Genomic DNA, 17,118 nt, shown 5'->3' on the forward strand with positions numbered 1-17,118 from the left:
AAATGTATCCTTATCTGAATCTTGGATTCATATTACTTGTTTTCATTTAGGTGTACCATTTATAATCATTTGGATGATACTTATTTGTAACTTAAGTAAAGCATAATTTTAGAAACTGACATGACATTACTAAGGGAGGGGGATTGGAAAGATGTAGGAGAATTTAGAACATATCCTTAGAGCCAGTCAACTTCCTGTGCAGATCAGTGTGACTGAGGTCCTAGTCATATTGCAGATGAAACAAAGCTATGAATAACCATATTTTTAAATAATTATTGCGAGCAGGGTCTTCTATGGTCTCTCTGGTCAGCTTATATAGGGTTCTCTTCTCTTCTATGCTGTGGGAGAGAGTAAGTAGGAAGTAATCTCTAGGATGTTTTTGTAGAAAATGTGAGGCATTTCTGTATTATTTCTGTGAGTATAATATATGCCTCAGTTTATCTTCTGGATATTAATTTTGCATAACTGCATGGACTTAAATCAAAGGAGCTTGTTGGGGGAAACAAACAGGAAATTAAATTGACAGAGCAGAGATAAGATACCTCCAGAAAGAATAACAAGGATTCTTAACAGAAGTGTGGGGAACTATTAATTGGGAAATACCCACCTCCATGGCTTCTGCCAGGCTAGCAGATTTTTTTTACCAGACCTTAGCCTAACATAAAAGGGAACTAAGCTGTTAAAGCTCCCTGCATAGAGAGAAAAGGGGGTGAGCAGTGGTTGGATATGAGTGTTCAATAGAGAGACTGAGAGAATGCTGCAAGGGGCTGTCTCTCTCCAAGCCTAAGAATAGGGATGTTTAGGCTGAGTGAAATTTATCTAAACTTCATTCTTTCCTTGAAAGTTTAGGGTAAGATTCACATGTATAGGCTGCCTTTTGGTATGTGTACACTGCAGTATGTGACTACAGCATGTGTAGACATACCCTAGCTAACTTTGCTCCAGGTAGCTAGAACAACAATAGTAGTACAGCTATGGTGGCAGTATAGGCTGTACAGCCCCCTTGGGGAGCCTGGGTATGCACTCCTAGTTTGTGCTGCCAGAGCTTCATTGCTACTGTTGTTTAAGCTAGCTAGATCAAAGCCAGCATCAGTTTGTCTACATGTGCTGTAGTAACATCTTTTGATTGCACTGTAGACACAGTCTTTGTTATTTTAACTCATGTCTCTGACTGCTGTGTGCCTGTTGACTAATTAATACTTTGTAACCAGAAAATGTATGCAGTGACACAGTTAAACTAATAAGTTTAAAATTGCGTAGATGAGGTAATAAAAACTTTTGAACTTTGACTTGGCCTATTAGTTTCTTTTTTGTCTTGATTAGTGTGCATTTTTTAAAATTCCTTAGGGTTGGTCAGAAAGCCACCTCGATATATCCGACTGTTCTTCCAGTTATCAAGATGTATCATGTTACGGTACTTTACCGAGAGATTCCCCTCGCAGAAATAAAGATGCTGGTGGTAAGTCTTTCAAATATATATATGCCCTTTAAATTGCTTTTAGAGAAAAAAGCAAAATATTGCAACAAGAGATTGAAAATAAAATGCAGGGTTCAAAGTTCATGTGCAGTGCATAGAGCCTATACTCTGGAAAAGTACCTGCTTAGTGAAGAGCCTAACTGAGACAGTATGGAAGCAAGGAGAGAAAAAGAGGAAGAGACTTCCAAGAAGGAAAAGAGAGGAGACAAATGTGTTGAAGAAGCAAAACAACAAGGCGAAAAGAAATGAGAACCAAAATAAGGAGGGTTGGAAAGAACAAAAAAGGTTTTGTTTTGTACATTTAAAAAAATTAGTTACAATGGCATGGATTTTATAGGAAGATATTGCTTCAAAACTAATCCTGACTCCATAGATGTCCTGGTTGCTTGTTTTTTGTGTGTCAGTATACTTATACCATGAACAATTTATTTGCTTTGGATCAGATTGTAACAAGATATTGTGATTGGGGAGTGCAGGTATGGATTCCATTGAAAGTACAGAGCAGGGCAGAGAACTACACATGCTTATAGGCTCCTTTTTAAATTCTCTTTGGGTCTTCCTTGATTCTGTCACATAGTGTGTGAATGCAGGCTTAGCTCCAGTACAGAGCAACATCAGGGAGCAAAGCAGGGGAACGCTGAGACAGAGGAAGCAAAGATCTGGTAATTGTGATTTCAAGGATAGCGGGTCTCTTCTGGTGACAGAGGAGGAAAGGGGAAGTTGGGGAGCTTTTGCACCAGCCTGAAGGGAGCAACCTGTCCCATCCTGCAGTCCTGTGCACCAGGCTGTTCCTTAATGTGGAACCATCCCTACCCCCCATGGAGCTTTGTGCCACCCTCTACTTGGGCCAGTGGGTAAATGCCATGGTTTCACCTTTTTTGTAGCCAGAAACCTTCCTAATATGCTGTTTGACCTTCCCTGATTATACATTATTCTCTTTGCACTTAAGAAGATGGTGCAAAATAACTACACATAACTGAACTACTATGTTTTTGGTTTTCCCTTAGGTTGTATATCGGAGAATCCACATGCCTTAATGGCCAGCCCTTTTAAAGCATTTTCTCCTCAGCCTCCAAAGTTTTTCAAACCCTTAATGCCCGTAAAAGAGGAGCATAAAAGAAAGATCCCTCTCGAAACTCGACCTCTGCTTAGCCAAGAGGTAATTTTTTTTTTGAGTAAAGTAAAACTCTGAATCTTTCTTTCTTTATGAGTAAAGAGTAAATTGCTGTACCTAGCAAATGATTTGTAGCATGTATCCATAGCATGAAAACTTTGTGATCCTGTGTTGGTAATGACTGGTGTGTGCTTCAGGGGTTGCTCTTTTTCATTGGAATTGGGCCAGTTTCACTTTTTTGGTAAGTATTTTTGTATAGAGTGTATAGGTTCTTTTTTCAAATAATGATATTCATTTTTTTGTTGTTTAAAAAAAAGTGTCCCTTGAATATTTTTCTTTTATAAAACAGTGGCAGTATTTTTCAAAGTGGTGTTTTTACGATATCCATAATTGACACCTTATTTCTAACCTAAAACACCATTCAGAAGATTGCACAAATTTCTTTTTAACTGTATTAACTTGAACCATGGTACGGTATGTGGTCTGCCTATGTGTTTCACTTTAGTAAGATGTCCTTGTCTCTTTCTAACTTGCATGGGTATAATACTGTACTCAGCTGTCAGTGTCTTCTTTGTGTGATGTGATGTGTTGTGTGTCTTAACATTTTCAGAGCATGCCTTCACCTCAGGTACATAACGCTGGCTGTGTTGTGCCTTCAGGAAGTAATGCCAGCAGCATGCCAGTAGAAAACAATAGCATACATGAAGAGAAGATTGTAAGTTTGTATCTGTTTCTGTCATAATGCCTGGTGGTGGGTTTAAAGTCCTTTCACGGGCGATTATGCTACAGCTGCAGTGGGGGGAAGGTGATGTGCATTTGGTGTTTTTTAAATTTTAAACTGGCTATTATAATGTATTGTTGCTTTCTTGTGAATATAATTTATAATTTGCAGTAACTCAATTGATTCTTCGATCACTCATGTGTAACCTATCAGGGGAAAAAATCAGTTTTAAGGGTTGCAGTGTGCAAATGGTGAAATAGGTAAAAAGTACTTTTAGAAATCTTTCTAATATACTCAGGTTTTGTGACTGTACATCAAAGTAAATGGAATGATCCCATTTGATGTAAATTATCTTGCATTTAGTGGTGGGCACTTTTTGAAAGCTTCAGATTGCCTGATGTTGAAGTGCTGTGGCTAAAATAAGATTGCATCTCTTAAATAACAGACAACCCTGTCTTCACCATTTTTAGATTGTGGAAATCGTTTATTATTAGTTGCCTGGTTAAATTTTTAAATGCTATCCCCACTAGCACACCGTCTATGACAGGTGCTTGATCATTTTTCTTGTATCGTAGATAGGGCTGTAGGACTTGGGTGTTAGCATATGCTTCAATCTGAAAGTTGGTATGCAAATTCAAAACCTGAAAACTATTGGGAGGGGGAGGTTTAACAGTCCTGTAGACCTCAGAGCATGTGCTACCAAAAATTCCTCCTATTCTTTAGATTCTTGTGTTCCTACTGTATGGCTCTAGTATGGCTTGTCTTGTCTGGATGGGTTTTTTAATGAGATTTTATAGGCCCTTACCCTGAAGTAGACTTGGCCTTTTGGTGAAATAACTTAATTTGTGCAAATTCCCTAACAACTTCTTAACAATATAGCTTACCAGAGCTAAAATAAAACTCCCAGTGCTACAGGAGGTCTGTGCTGAGGGTGGGCTCCCAGGCTAGGTTAAATTTTCAAAGCTAAAATAGAACTGTGCCTGAACCTGGCTGGAATGGATGTTATAAGCTAGAGCAAACCTTTGGCTAAGCTGGGCTCCCAGGATGATTTCAATGTTTGAGTTATGGCAGGCTTCATAGTTCGTTAGTCCACTCTACTAAACTTCAGCCAATCTGGTCCCCTCCACCTGACTCACAATGAAGACTCCCAGCTAACAACAAACACTGAGATTGATTTCTCCATCACACATAGACTGGTGTAATTAACGTGGCCAGGTCCTCTGCTGGTGTAAATTGGCAGGTTTACAGTTCTAAAAGAAGCTGCCAATAGTCACCATAGGCCTGAATCTGTGAATAGTTGAGTGCCACATCAGATATGACACCTCAGCAACATCTTGCAGGATTAGATTCCATGTAAATAACAGGAATTCTAAATGAAGACTGAATATGTATTTACCAAATCGACAGCAGATTTTTTTATTTTTTTTAACTAGGGTAAAATGTTATACATTTTTAAACATGTTTACATGACATTTGATTGACCTGACTCAGAAATTCTCACATTCTGTGGGGAGTATAGTTTTGATTTTTGTCTTTTTATCCTCTTTTCATAACATTGAAAAATAAATAGACCTTGAACCACAAACAACAATATTAACATTAAGGATTTGGCCTAAATCTTCAAAAAGCAAGGCAATATGGCATAACTAATAATAATAACCTAAAAAATAGGTTAACTGGCATATATTGTATGTATGTGCTGGAATACATGTGTGTCGTGGCATGAAATAAGGTCAGATTAAATGTTTGAATATTGTGTGGGCATTTCAAAACTGTTTGCAATCAACATTTCTAATCTTGTTCCAGCAGATCTCATACCCATAATAGGCAATAAACTTGATGCTGTGAAAATTAAATGTAAAGCACCAGTGGTGTAAATAATGTGTGCCTTGTTTGAAATTAGTAACACAATAGCTGGGAGTCTAAGGGCTACTTGTGACCCCCTAAATTAAGAATTTCAGTGCTTTCAGATACTTGGATTTATCTCTGCTAAATTCAGAGAAGGCATAAAAGAAGGCATTTACATCAGCAAGATATCACAGTTTTACTGTGCTGTCACTTCTCATTCTCTGAAACCCTGTACTATTGCTGCTCCCCTATTTGCTATTTGCAGTTCTTTCTTCATTTCTGCTGCCACATGCTGCTTACCATTTCTCTTGGGTCTGTTTTTAGTGCTTCTGGCTCCTTTTGCTTTCCTTGATATCTGGCTCGTGCTCCTTTCCAAGCGTGTTCTTCTGGGATTCCCTTTTTGTTTCTTATTTTGTTGATATAATCTGAATTAGAAACTAATCTTTCTATGGAGAATGTGCAGTAGCTCATATTCAACTAGATATGTTATAGCAAACATACAATATTTGTTAGGAAAATAGTGTTTTCCTTTAATGTTTTGAAAATAACCCTAACTCTGTCCCTTTGGGTGGTATGCGTTATTTGAAGGGTCTTTTACTATATGATCACACAACTGTAGACTGTGGTGTGCTATTCAGGTATTATAAACTATGTTTTATATAACCATAGATGCCCATAAAGTATGAAGAAAAAATATTTCATGCTCTTAAAATATTTCTCTAAGACTAAAAATAAATTGAACTATATACTAATGATTTGTAATATCTGCACTTTCTTCCACTCTTAAATGTACACATACGTAACATTTTTCAATACTGTCTATACAACATAATGTGTGACCATGTAAGGAAAGAACATTTCACATAAGTGTAAGGAAGCTGAGTAAAAGATGCTGTTAGAATTTTAGCTCTGAATTTCCTAATAAATTTCTTCTAAAGGAAAGAACATTAACAGGAAAAATATTAAATAAAAAGTGGGGGGCAGGGAAGGGGATGTAAGCAGAGCTATTGAAAAAAGTTTCATAGGAGATAAAATATCAGATAATTTGTTATGCACAAAATGGACATGTTTTACGCACTATGCATGTACATGGGAGGGGCATTATCCAATTTTGCCCAGGCCCAATTTTGCTAAGATTATAAGAGGTGACAGTTTCTCAACCCATGGAAGTATAGTGGCTGTTGTAGTTTTGTCTATTTAAGGCATGGAGTGAAATCCTGGTCTCATTGAAGTCAATAAGAATTTTGCTATTGACTTTGGTGGTGTCAGGATTTCACCCCTGAAGAACAAGATAATAGGAACAGAAATCAGTCCCAGGTCTCTCACGTGACACTATGTAGCACTGCCACCAGCCTCCAGACCAAACATCAATAAGTAAAATATTTAAAAATAAAATCCTCATTGAAATGTATACATATGAAATTGTTAAGAGTAGCTAATACTGTTACAAAGAAACAACAAATAATCACTTGACCAAATACTAACAGAGCTGAAATCTGCTTAGCTTTTATAGTCAGCTCAGGCATACCCAAACCAGTAGGACCACCTGCCTTAAAGCATTCAAACATTTTCCCCGTCAGTGAAAGTTTAGTATGACTTGCAGAATTTATTCAACCCAGGATCCAGTTCTCCATTGGCAATACATTATTTGAGTTACTCATACAATTGGTTTTCTATATGTATTGAGCACTGCACAGGTGACAGGCTAAAATGTTAAGGAGAGCCGAGCTACAAAAAAGCATCATGGTGAATAATGTTCATCACTCATAAGAATCAAACCATGTAGGAAGTTTCTAAAAACTCTCTGTGAAAACTCTCTTGTGGTTGAGAGAGACCACTTAATCAAATATACATAAGTGGGGCCTTCTAAATATATACCTCAGAGGACATTTTAGAGAATTGCTTCTTTCAGAAATTAACAAAATGAACAAACTGGTTGCTCTGTATGCTTTTTCTAAAGTTCCAAAGCTTTATTTAATAATGTATTTCAAACAGGCTGTAAGTGGCATTAGCACGAATACTAGTTGTACCATGTTTAGTGAGTGCTTAGATACTACAGTGATGGGCACAGTCTAAATACCTAAAATAAATACGTTTTAAATTTTTTTTTCTGACCTCTCAGAGTACAGAATTAAAAAAAAAAATCTTAAAAAAACCACATTCAAATGAAAACTGAAGGAAAGGTCGGATGGTCTGTTTTGGTCAAGGCATCTGAGTGGGCGTAGGAAGACCTAGGTTCTCTTCCTAGCTCTACCACAGGCATCCTATATTACCTTGGGCAAATCACACTAGTCTCTGTGCCTCATTTTCCCCATTTTTAAAATGGATTTAATAATACGTCCCTGCCTCACACCGGCATTGAGGATGAAGTCATTAATGTTTGAGACATTTAGATACTATGATGATGACTATAGCGAAAAAATCCAATCAATAAACATAAAATAATTAAAAAAGCAAACATTTTGGCCCAGATTCTCTCCTCTATTGAATCTGCTTGAGGCAAGGGGTGGGAAATCAGGGAGCCAGTCACAGGTCATTCTTGTAGCCCTGCCATGAATTAGAACATCTTAGGAGCATGTACTTAAGTGTTTGGCTGGATCAGGGAATCATTTCAGGCGTCTTTTTGTGTACCTTAACTATGTTATAATTGAGAAGGTCAGTTGTGTAAGGATGACAAATTATGCAGGTAGAGGGTGCCATTTGAAATATATTAAAATGGGCCTAGTGTAGTAGAAGTAGTACTGTAGGAACATTGTTAGATATCATTGCATAATGAGCGCTCTCTTGTATCTTTAAAATGTCAATATTCTACTGTTAGAGAAATGAGTGCTATACACCATGAGGAGTGTTGCTTATGTTCTGCAGTGCAAGACTACCACTATTACAGTAGATATGTTAGTGTAATATGCTGAAATAAATGGGTTATTTTTTTAAACTGTATTTCTAAAATTTAAACTGAAGTCCTGTGTTTCTTGGTAACTGATCCATGCTTTTCTCTGTCAAAATACCACTTGCACAAAAAGTTCTGCATTGGCACTTAAGAAAAATATAGTACAACAACTAAAACAGTGACAAAATGTGTGTTGATTTGCTTTTTTTTCTTTGTGTGATGAAGATTTATGACCGAGTTTAAAAGAATTTCAAAAGCGGAAATAGTAAAATATTTAAGATATTTCCATAATTCCAAAACCAAAGTACTTTGAGATTTTCTGAATTTTCTCCCCACTAAGAGTTTACTTTTATATTTTGAGAATGTAAGCATTTTTATATGGTGGGAGGTGCAGGAAAAGGGGTTCTAAAAGAGTCTCAGAAAGTATGTTAAGCTGCACTACGACTCATACTGTGTTCACGTAGCAACTTAGTACAAGATAAGCTGGTGTACCGTGGATTCATGCCCGGGGTTGCTGCGCACTAACTCTCCATGTAGAAAAGTCTTATTAAAAACTTTACAAATATATCTTATGTGATGAAGTTATCATAAAAAGATTACTCTCTAAAATGAATGTATTGGTCTGTGTCATGAAAAGAACTGCAATGTATTGTATGGTTTCCAGGAACGGGATTTGACAAAAACCTGTTTTATACTCAGTAAGTGACTCAGAACATGACTCATTAAGTGACACTTGTTTCGTCTATTTACATATAAATTCAGGGGTAAAAATATTTTGGACACTTCATGAATTTCATTAAAATGAGCAGCTTAGAAAATATTGATAGGGCAGGTTTCAGAGTAGCAGCCGTGTTAGTCTGTATTCGCAAAAAGAAAAGGAGTACTTGTGGCACCTTAGAGACTAACAAATTTATTAGAGCATAAGCTTTCGTGAGCTACAGCTCACTTCATCAGTGGCTTCTTTTTCTCTGTTAGTTACTCAGGCACTAATTGTGATTCAGAGGTGACTCATTCTTTGTTTAAAGGATGTAAAATTATTTTTCTTCACTCTTTTGATATTTAGGAGACAAATTAATTTGGAATATGGCACAATACAAGCTGTGGGATGTACTTAAATCAATGAAGAGAATTTTTTTTGAAACTTTAATCTAGAAAATATTTCATAAAGAGCTAACCTTGTGTAACTATATCTAATTTTTGCAGGACTCTGATGAAGAGGACAGTGAGTTGGAGGGCATTAATAAGAAGCTGATAAGTTCACAGGGTTTTCATAATTTTCGGCCTTACGTACCTGAGGAGTTTGCTGACTTCAGTGTTTACAATGCTAGCCTGGAGAACAGAGAATGGTTTTCCACTAAAACAGACTTCATGAATTCTCGTGTCCTTGAGAAAGAGGTATCCCGCAGCCCCACCACTAGCAGTATTACTAGTGGCTACTTTTCACACAGTGCCTCTAATGCTACACTGTCTGACATGCTTGTTCCCTGTAGTGATAGCACAGACCAGCTAGCCAATCAGATTAAGGATTTGGACTCCAGTGATCATTCAGGACCATGTCTTGCATATGATTTGAGATCTTTGAACAGGGAATTTCCAGAAAGGAGCTTAGCTAGAGATAAGATACATGTGTTACCACTCAAAGAAAACAGTGCCTTAGCAAAAGAGATTCCATCATCCCTAAATACCACTTGCAAAAACTCTGAGATGTTACATAGAGCTGGCTCTTGTTCAGGTTTAGATTCTTCAACTAGCAAAAACATGCAAGACAAAATTGAGTTTTCATCCCAGGAAGCAACAATTGAGCACACTTCAGATGTTGTCGAAGATCATTCATTTACAGAGTTCATGGGTGTTGAAGATGGAAAGGACTTTGACCAGTCAATAGATCCAAAGTTATGTTCCGCTGGTTCCTCTAATAAAAGGAAAGAAATACTAACTGCTGGGGTGGACAGTGCCTCGGATTTATCACAAAACACTTACAAAGAGGGCATTCGCTTAGGCCAGCTGGAATCTGTGGCTGTGGGTTACCAGCTGTCAAACGCCATTGAAAACCCTCTGTTTTCTGTATTAGTAAAAGAGACTTCATACTGTCAGACATATCCTGATTCTTCCCTTAATGATTTTATTACAAAGAACCATTTAGATGTTTCTGACTCTGAAGATGGTGCTTCTGCAGACCAAGCCCACACTTTGCCTAGCTGGGTGGCTGTGGGAGAACAAGTATGTTTAGGAAGTAATAAGACAGGCACAGTGAGATACATTGGACCAGTGGATTTTTCAGCTGGAATCTGGGTTGGAGTTGAACTAAGCGTTCAGTTGGGTAAGTAACCACAAATAAGATACTGTGGGTTATAAATACAGTCCTGTGACATAATGTAAGGTTACACTGTATATTCGCACACTATGTACTCCTCGGGGAATTCTGCACTAAAAAATTTGAAAAATCTGCGCACAGTAATTTTAAAATTCTGCATATTTTATTTCTCAGAATAACACAGTATAATCACACCAATTTCAATTATTTATTTCACAATACCTGTCAGCAAGTATGTCTGTAACAATACAGACAACAAAAAGATTCAAGAAATGTTTTTTGACAAATAGATTCCTCACTAGGCATATTAATACAGAACTTTGAGTAATAATTAATTTAAACTACAATACAGAAACTTATTTTGCACATCCCTCAGAAGCAGAGCAAAAGCTTGAGGGAGTCAAAGGCAACGGAGACAAAGGGAAGTAATTGGTGGGCAGGAGCCTGAGAGTGAACCTGGAGGGTTGTTGGGTGTGGGTGGCAGAAGTATGGAACAGGATTTTTGTGGGGAGTGATTGTTAGGGTGTTGGGGAGTCTCTCCTATGCAGTCTCTAGCCTCTCGCATTCAGTCAGGCACATCTACCCTGTCCCCATATGTTCCTGCACCTCACTCCCATTCAGTCCCCGCCCCAGTCTGTCCCCCTCACTAGCCCTTCTGAACCCCAGTCTATGTGCCCCCACATCCCCCACACATAGCAGACCTGTGTACCCTGATCTGTCTGTCCTTCCCTACATATCCTGTGCCCCCTCACCTGGCCCTGCAGGCAGGGCACTGTGAGGAAATGCAGCCTCTCCTCTTCCCTATCAGCTGCTGGCTGCTACACTGGGTAAGCCAGCTGCCCTCTGTTCTGGTGCCACAGCAGCCTCTGTTGGGAAAAAGGCATAACTGCAGTGCCTCTCTGGCAGAATGCATTTTCTGTGGGGACATGAATTCCAAAGTGATGCAGAATTCCCCCAGGAGTAACTATAGTGTTGGGAAAGACCAAACCCGTCAGGAAGCAGGGCTATTTTATATACTCACCTTTCTTAGTGTTGTATATTACTGTTTTAAGTTTACAGGTTTTTTTGAAGAGCTAATTTTTAAATGTTTTTGTTTTCACAGTTGTTTTAAACAAAACTGTTCTACTTGGTTTATGCAAAGTGTTTTTTCATACTTAAGGTCATACAGGCTGCCATTGGTTCCCCTTTGTTCCCATGTTTTTGTAGTTGGGGGAAGTTAAGGTAACTTAAACCTTTCAAAACTGTCAGCATTTGAAACAACCTCGTGTTGCCAATTCAGCATTCACCTCCATTGACTATAGGAACCAGCAGCTGAAGAGTTCAAATGTTTGTTTCAGCTGCTGCCTGTTATCTTCGCCAGAGACCACTTTTCATGAGAACAATAATAAAGAGAAGTGTTTAAAGTGCTATTTTAAAACTCTTTTTTACCTTGATTTTATCAGTACAACTTTCATTTTGATGAGAACATTGAAGCGGAAAGGGAACCAATGCCATTTGTGTGTAAAAGCTTTTTATAGAAATCACATACAGACTTTTGGAGTTGGTGTTTTTTTTAGAAAAATTAAGAAGCCTGATTTTGGACAACGAACTGTTTTTTTTCTATTTTTTAAATATTCAATTCTGATGTTGAAACAACATTTGCTTTTGTAAAGGGAATAAATGGTAGCTAAGAGTTAGTGTGGGGAGTTGTCATTGCTCAGAATGCTTCCCCACTCATGTGTTACGTACTTTTGCTCTCACCACTAAGAGCTTTAAGCTTGAGTACTCAGAGTATTTTCAGGATAATCACCACATATACGTTCTGTAACTGCACATGATGGCTAAGTATTGAAAATTAATGCCATGTATGTATTTTCATTTAAGGGAAACATGATGGAACTGTAAAAGGTAGAGAGTACTTTCACTGCAAGCCACGACATGGTTTGTTTGTTCGTCCCGGGCGGCTCAGTAAATCACCAGTTTCAACAAAGAGGTGCAGTAGCACTTCACAATCTCAGGCATCCTCAAGTTTAGAGAAGCGAAAAAGTTCTGTACTTCAGGGGTCATCATCCTCTTCTAAAGCAGGAGAAGCACCCCTCTGTCAATCAGGAGATGCAGCGGCTTCTGCTTTTTCTAGGAAACAAGAGAACAGGAAGTCTTGGATTAAATAAGCCGTAGTATTTTTGCACTTGCTACACACATCAAAGTGTAGAAACCTTTATGGATTTTAAAAGTCGTTGTACAGTTTTCATCTGTCCATACTGAATGTGCACTCTGTAGAGTCATGGACTTAATTCTCTATTTTTTTTATAAATAATATATATATATATATTACATATATATATATATATTACATATATATATTAATGTGTATCTATAGTTAGTCTGCCAATAGGCAGATATGGCTGCACACTAAAATACAATTAAAGCTGTTTTGTAGATACGTATGAGGTACTGGACTATTTGTTACACAGCAACTTGGGAGATGTATTTTAAACAAAAACAACAAAAATTTATTTTGGGGAAAAGGATGTAAAACCACATTTGAAAGAGCTACGCTATGCTGTTCTTAATTACCAAAGACCTTGTATTAGACTGACACATTTGCTGTTTATATCTTGTTTTTATTGTAAACGTTTGTTTTAACTATTAGCTTGGTGCCATGTTTCTTTTATCACTGGGCACCATGCTGCCTTATGTCTTGTGTTTAAGTACACTGAAATATCTGACTGCTTCGTATATATTTTTGTCTTCCTAGAGGCCTGCCACTGTGGTGATTTGGCATTGTATTGAAAATACTATCAATGTCAAGCCTGTATGTTTGGAATTTCATATGCTAACCCAAGCCAGTCAGTTTGATTGCAGAAACAGTATTACTGCAAGGAAGTGAGGACAACATTTCTTTTAAAAATGGCTTTTAGGCAAATGGGGAAACAAAGCAGCAGTAATGGATCACGACTGCAAACCTTGCACTGTTATTTTTGCTGGTTATGATCAAGCTAAAATGGAACATTCTAAAATAATTGTAATCTGTAAAGTCTATTTTAATAATGGAAATGATGGAGGGATTTATGTACAGTGCTTGTGCATTCTTGAGAAAGCTGTTCCACATGTAGATATTGTAGATGCCTGTACAATGTCCTGGATATTTGTAAAGTAACAAGTGGTAAAAATGAGTGAAATGAATGGCCTGCTGTACCTCTTTTTCTTTATTTCTTAGCCAAGTGAATGAGTGAGATACCTGGGACCTTACTGAAAAGCTGCTGCTGTTCCTTTGATTTTGTGTATATTAAGCTGACTCTAGTGTTTTACTATTTACTGTAAAGAACTGTAATTTATATTCTATTTCTGCCAACTTACTGTATTTAATTGGTACAGATCTTTTGTGTTTTAGAATACAGACTGTTTGTTTCAGATTTTAAAAAAGATTGTTTTGCTTGTATTTGACTTCAATACTGTATTTAAGGATTCATTATCAAAAATTAGGTTTAACGAGTTTGCTAGTTCACAGCTTTGGTGCTCCAGTGGATATACTGTATGCACCTCCTTGAGAGATATACATGCTAAAAAGAGACTATACCTTTTAGGAGTGGAAGAGTGAACAGTATTAATCACTGATACCTTTGACTGGCTCGTGTAATATAGGGTTTCAGTAATGACAGAATATAATGCATCTGGCTATGTCCAAATGTATGATTTGCTTTTTGGAAAAGAACATACATAGAGCAACGGTTCACAGTATCGATGTCCACCCAGAACTGATCAAGCTGTATCAGTGGAAGAAATGATCATGAGAATTGTAACTGAAGGATTCCTTTGTGAAAAAGTATTTTATCAAGGATAATAAGTGATCCTAGAACATATCCAAATGTTTATATCAAAACAGTATTTTAAATCTAAATTAAGGATATAAATTAACAAAACTTTTTAAAAAAAATTCTAAAAATGCTATAGTATTTGCCCCAAACAGCTATTTTGGATCATTTGAAGACTAACATGGACATTATTTTATGGTAAAAATACAATGTTATTTTGGTTTACGATGGTTGTTTATAACACACACACTTGTATTTATTCTAGGCTTTCATGAATACAAAATGTGCTTTTACTTCAGATATTTTGGGGATAGGTTTGCTTGTGATAATATACAGCCTGTAAAGATATTGCACAAAAATAACAAACCAGTCAACCCTATCTGAATGCTCTACACCCATTCAAGAGCTATTTATACAATGGTGGTCATGCCAATATTGACAAAGGGCTCTAGAGATGATCCCGGCAATTACAGACTGGTAAGTCTAACGTCAGTACTGGGCAATTAGTTGAAACAATAGTAAAGAATAAAATTGTCAGACACATAGAAAAACATAAATTGTTGGGCAAAAGTCAACATGGTTTCTGTAAAGGGAGATCATGTCTTAATAATCTATTAGAGTTCTTTGAAAGGGTCAACAAACGTGGACAAGAGGGATCCAGTGGACATAGTGTACTTAGATTTCTAGAAAGCCTTTGACAAGGTCCCTCACCAAAGGCTCTTATGTAAATTAAGTTGTCATGGGATAAGAGGGAAGATCCTTTCATGGATTGAGAACTGGTTAAAAGACAGGGAACAGGGTAGGAATAAATGGTAAATTTTCAGAATGGAGAGGGGTAACTAGTGGTGTTCCCCAAGGGTCAGTCCTAGTACCAATCCTATTCAACTTATTCATAAATGATCTGGAGAAAGGGGTAAACAGTGAGGTCGCAAAGTTTGCAGACGATACTAATCTGCTCAAAATAGTTAAGACCAAAGCAGACTGTGAAGAACTTCAAAAAGATCTCACAAAATTAAGGGATTGGGCAACAAAATGGCAAATGAAATGTAATGTGCATAAATGTATAGCAGTGCACACTGGAAAAAATAACCCCAACTATACATACAATACGATGGGAGCTAATTTAGCTACAACTAATCAAGAAAGAGATCTTGGAGTCATTGTGGATAGTTCTCTGAAGATGTCTACACTGTGCAGTGGCAGTCAAAAAAGCAAACAGGATGTTAGGAATCATTTAAAAAGGGATAGAGAATAAGTCAGAGAATATCTTATTGCCCTTATATAAATCCATGGTATGCCTACATCTTGAATACTGTGTACAATTGTGGTCCCCTCATCTCAAAAAAGATATACTGGCATTAGAAAAAGTTCAGAAAGGGCAACTAAAATGATTAGGGGTTTGGAACAGGTCCCATATGAGGAGAGATTAAAGAGACTAGGACTTTTCATCTTGGAAAAGAGGAAACTAAGGGGGGATATGATAGAGGCATATAAAATCATGATTGATTGAGAAAGTGAATAAGGAAAAGTTATTTACTTGTTCCCATAATGTAAGAACTAGGGGCCACCAAATGAAATGAGTGGACAGCAAGTTTAAAACAAATAAAAGGAAGTTCTTCACACAGCGCACAATCAACCTGTGGAACTCCTTGCCTAGGAGGTTGTGAAGTTTAGGACAATAACGGTTTAAAAGAGAACTGGATAAATTCATGGAGGTTGAGTCCATTAATGGCTATTAGCCAGGATGGGTAAGGAATGGTCCCTAGCCTCTGTCAGATGGCAGGAGAGAGATCACTTGATCATTACCTATTAGGTTCACTCCCTCTGGAGCATCTGGCATTGGCCACTGTCGGCAGACAGGATACTGGGCTGGATGGACCTTTGCTCTCACCCAGTATGGCTGCTATTATGTTCTTGTGTGGTCTCTGTACTGACTGAAACTCCTGTGCTTCTGCTAAGCATGTATGTTTCATAGACCCCAAGGCCAGAAGGGACCATTCTAATAATCTAGTCTGACCACCTGTATAATATAGGCCCTAGAACAGGGGTGGCCTCAGCCCCTCTGAGCCTGAGAAGGAGACAGAATTTACCAATGTACCTTGCCAAAGAGCCACAGTAATACATCAGCAGCCCCACATCAGCTCCCCTGCCCCAGCTCCCAGCACCTCCCACGCACTGGCAGCCCTGCTGATCAGTGCTTCACCATCCCTCCCTGCACCTCCCAATCAGCTGTTTTATGGCATGCAGGAGGCTCTGGGGGGGAAGGGGAGGAGTGAGGGCATGGCAGGCTCAGGGGAGGGCGCGGGAAGGGGTGGAGTGGGGGCAGGGCTTGGGGCAGAGCCTGGGGTTGAGCAGTGAGCACTCCTTGTACATTGGAAAGTTGGCACCTGTAGCTCCAGCCCCAGAGTCGGTGCCTATACTAGAAGCCGCATATTAACTTCTGAAAAGCCACATGTGGCTCCAGAGCCACAGGTTGGCCACCCCTGCCCTAGAACATGCCAAAATTCATTTTGAACAAGAGTGTACTTTTTTATTATTATTTCAATCTTGATTTACAAATTGGTAGTGATGGAGAATCCACCACAACATATAGAGATTGTTCCAGAGGTTAATTATCCTCACTGTTTAAAAAAAAAAAAAATTATGCCTTATTTCCAGTTTGAATTGTCTAGCTTCAATTTATAGCCCTTGGATCTTGGAGGTTGAGGTTAGCACACAGTAGGGAAGCGGAGAATCCCTTCTCCCCAGCAGCCAGGAACTGTTCATCACCCTGAAGCCAATACCCTCCCAACCCTCCCAAGGAGGGCACCCGGACCACGAAGCTGGAGAAGGCACCTCTGGTGAGTGTACCTTTGTAAATATAATACAGGGTTTAAAAGCAAGTGTGTTTAATGATTAATTTGTCCTGAAGACTTGGGATGCATTCGCGGCCAGTACAGCTATTGGAAAAGTCTGTTAAT

At 38.2% G+C, this 17,118-nt stretch overlaps 1 protein-coding gene across 5 annotated transcripts in view; it reads left to right on the forward strand.

The window, feature by feature from the left end:
• Window positions 1-14,595, forward strand: part of KIF13A (kinesin family member 13A) — a 200,521-nt gene extending 185,926 nt beyond the window's left edge. For 3 of the 5 annotated variants that reach the window (XM_038389681.2, XM_043508323.1, XM_038389682.2), the window contains 5 exons: window positions 1,348-1,459; window positions 2,485-2,636; window positions 3,202-3,306; window positions 9,254-10,370; window positions 12,228-14,595. In XM_038389681.2, the coding sequence (XP_038245609.1) occupies window positions 1,348-1,459; window positions 2,485-2,636; window positions 3,202-3,306; window positions 9,254-10,370; window positions 12,228-12,514 (1,773 nt within the window). In that variant the 3' untranslated portion in view covers window positions 12,515-14,595. The remainder of the gene's footprint in view (window positions 1-1,347; window positions 1,460-2,484; window positions 2,637-3,201; window positions 3,307-9,253; window positions 10,371-12,227) is intronic. The other 2 variants (XM_038389684.2, XM_038389688.2) reach the window with 1 other exon arrangement.
• The last annotated feature ends 2,523 nt before the right edge of the window (window positions 14,596-17,118 follow it).

This window comes from Dermochelys coriacea, chromosome 2, assembly GCF_009764565.3.
Source record: "Dermochelys coriacea isolate rDerCor1 chromosome 2, rDerCor1.pri.v4, whole genome shotgun sequence".
NCBI lineage: Eukaryota > Metazoa > Chordata > Testudines > Dermochelyidae > Dermochelys > Dermochelys coriacea.